Here is a 2,299-nt window from a genome sequence, read left to right as displayed (position 1 = left end):
TAATTACTCTCATCTCCCGTAGCTGACGTATGGATGTATGCAAAAAAAAACCGTATGCATGTGTACACGGGCCTAGAGAATTAATCACCTTAATTTTGCACGATAAATGTTCAAAGGGGTTAAATCATAGAACTATTATATGCTGGACTTAAACACTGTCCACACTATGAAAAAATACTTTATTTTTCACGCAAATGTGCTAATAAAATCTTGTCAAATTCTGATGTTTTTACAATATTACTTGAAATATTGTACTAGTATTGATCTCACATGTTGAAGCACAGCAACAACGTTTGATTGCGTGTATTCTAGGACATCATCTAGTAGTTAGGATACAAATGGCATTTCTTTTTTAAAAGAACTCCCCCTTCTATTTTACTTAACTGAAACAACTGTCTTTTTTGTGTGTGACTAAACTGAAACCATTGTTTTTGCCTACAGGGCCACACAAAAAACTCTTTGCCTACAGAGCAAGAAAAATAGAACCACCAAACTAGCTACAAATTACAAGAGTCATACCTTAAAAAAACCAGAGTCATACATCATATAGTGTATGAAGTTATTTTGACTACAGATCATCGTATCATGATATATTGTTAAAGAGAGCTTATAGTATTTATAATCATACAATTTCATTAAACATGCTGCCATTCTTATACAAACAGGAGGTAAAATGGGGCCACATAAGCATGGTGGAAGCCGAACGGCGTCTCCTGGCACACGCACTGTTGGACCACTCCAACTCCCGCTTCATCCTCTTGTCGGAGTCACACGTCCCACTCTTTGACTTCCCCACCGTCTACTCCTACCTCACCAACTCCACCAAGGTGTACATGGAGTCCTATGACGAGCCGGGAGGGACGGGCCGGGGCCGATACAAGCGTGGCATGGCACCCACCATCACCCCTTGGCAGTGGCGGAAGGGCTCACAGTGGTTCGAGATGGACCGTGCCCTTGCCATTGACATCGTTGCCGACAACGTCTACTTCCCGGTCTTCAAAAAGTTCTGCAAGCGCAACTGCTACACCGACGAGCACTACATTCCGACATTCCTCCACATCCGCCACCCTGAGGTGGCCGCCAGACGAACTGTGACGTGGGTTGACTGGTCCCATGGCGGGCCCCACCCGTCAAGGTTCACGAGGATGGAGGTCACGGTGGACTTCCTGCGGTGGCTCAGGGGCGGGACGACATGTGAGTACAATGGGAGGACCACCACCGTCTGCTTCCTATTCGCGAGGAAGTTCCTGCCCAACTCGCTCACCCGCTTCTTGAGATTCGCGCCAAAGGTGATGGGCTTTGGCTGAAGGATCGATGCATATACGGGACTAGACAAAGAACAATTTAACTTTTAATTTTTTAGTAGGATACATTATCGCACAATTCTTTGACTAATGTTCACGTTTTTGTAAAGCAGCTCTCTATACTATGTATACTTAAGGATATACGTTCATTTTCTCTAATCCATCCTTTTAGAATTCATTTTGTAATAGCCAATGTACATAACTGTCTCCACAAATTTGAGCCCTCGGGCAAAATGTAAAGTGGGGCTCTGAAAATTGAAAAAATTCATATGACTATAAATCATACTCTCTCTTAATAACATAACTTCAAAATGTGCTACTTCATACAATATTTATAAGTATATCAAATATTAATGCTAAATTAGTAAAGGTCAGTACTTAAACCAATAAATTGACCTCCTGTTCTACCGGAAAACACAATCTGTCTAGTATTTCTGGAAATGAAATCTTCAATTATAAGTTTATAACTCCGTAATTAATCTTCTCCCACACATCATTTTCACATGCCATTGTCACCAATCCATTGAGTATTTCTTGTAGGTGGTATGGTGGATATTGGTTTGAGGTTGTATGTCTTCCTGTGATTTGTGTACTTTTTCTTCCGTCTTAATGAAATGACGCGCAATTCTCTTAAGTCTTTGGTAAAAAGTAGAACTTGCCATGAGACGTCATAATTAGGAATATGACCACCTCCTCCTCCGGCGGACCCTAACCTGGAAGAGCTTGTGTTCCTATGTCATATGGAATAACCACGTAAAGAGTGGCGTAAAAAGTTGAAGTTATCAGTTCATTTTGAGGCGGCCCTCTCTGCTAGGATGCTTAATGTGGATAACCACGTAAGGCAAAGCAAAGTGGTACATTTTTTATGTTTTGATTTCTCTTAATGTCAATGCTCAAGTCGCGTGTGCATTATTTTCGTAGCAAGTTAAATTTGAGTGCTTTAGGAGTTATGTTGTTTCTCTAGTCATGTATCTCTAATTATGTTCCGACGCAAT

The 2,299-nt window shown here is 41.2% G+C and overlaps 1 protein-coding gene across 1 annotated transcript; it reads left to right on the top strand.

The window, feature by feature from the left end:
- Positions 1 to 663: 663 nt before the first annotated feature.
- LOC125530433 (glycosyltransferase BC10-like) lies at positions 664 to 1,561 on the top strand (the record flags this gene model as incomplete). The annotated part of the gene is given in 1 exon segment (XM_048694834.1): positions 664 to 1,561. A coding segment is annotated over 1 exon segment (644 nt), but the record flags the coding sequence as incomplete, so codon positions are not given.
- Positions 1,562 to 2,299: the final 738 nt, after the last annotated feature.

The sequence above is a fragment of the Triticum urartu genome, unplaced genomic scaffold (assembly GCF_003073215.2).
Source record: "Triticum urartu cultivar G1812 unplaced genomic scaffold, Tu2.1 TuUngrouped_contig_6311, whole genome shotgun sequence".
Classification (NCBI taxonomy): Eukaryota; Viridiplantae; Streptophyta; class Magnoliopsida; order Poales; family Poaceae; genus Triticum; species Triticum urartu.
The sequence above is the reverse complement of the archived record's forward strand: the minus strand, read 5'-3'. Positions and strand labels throughout refer to the sequence as shown.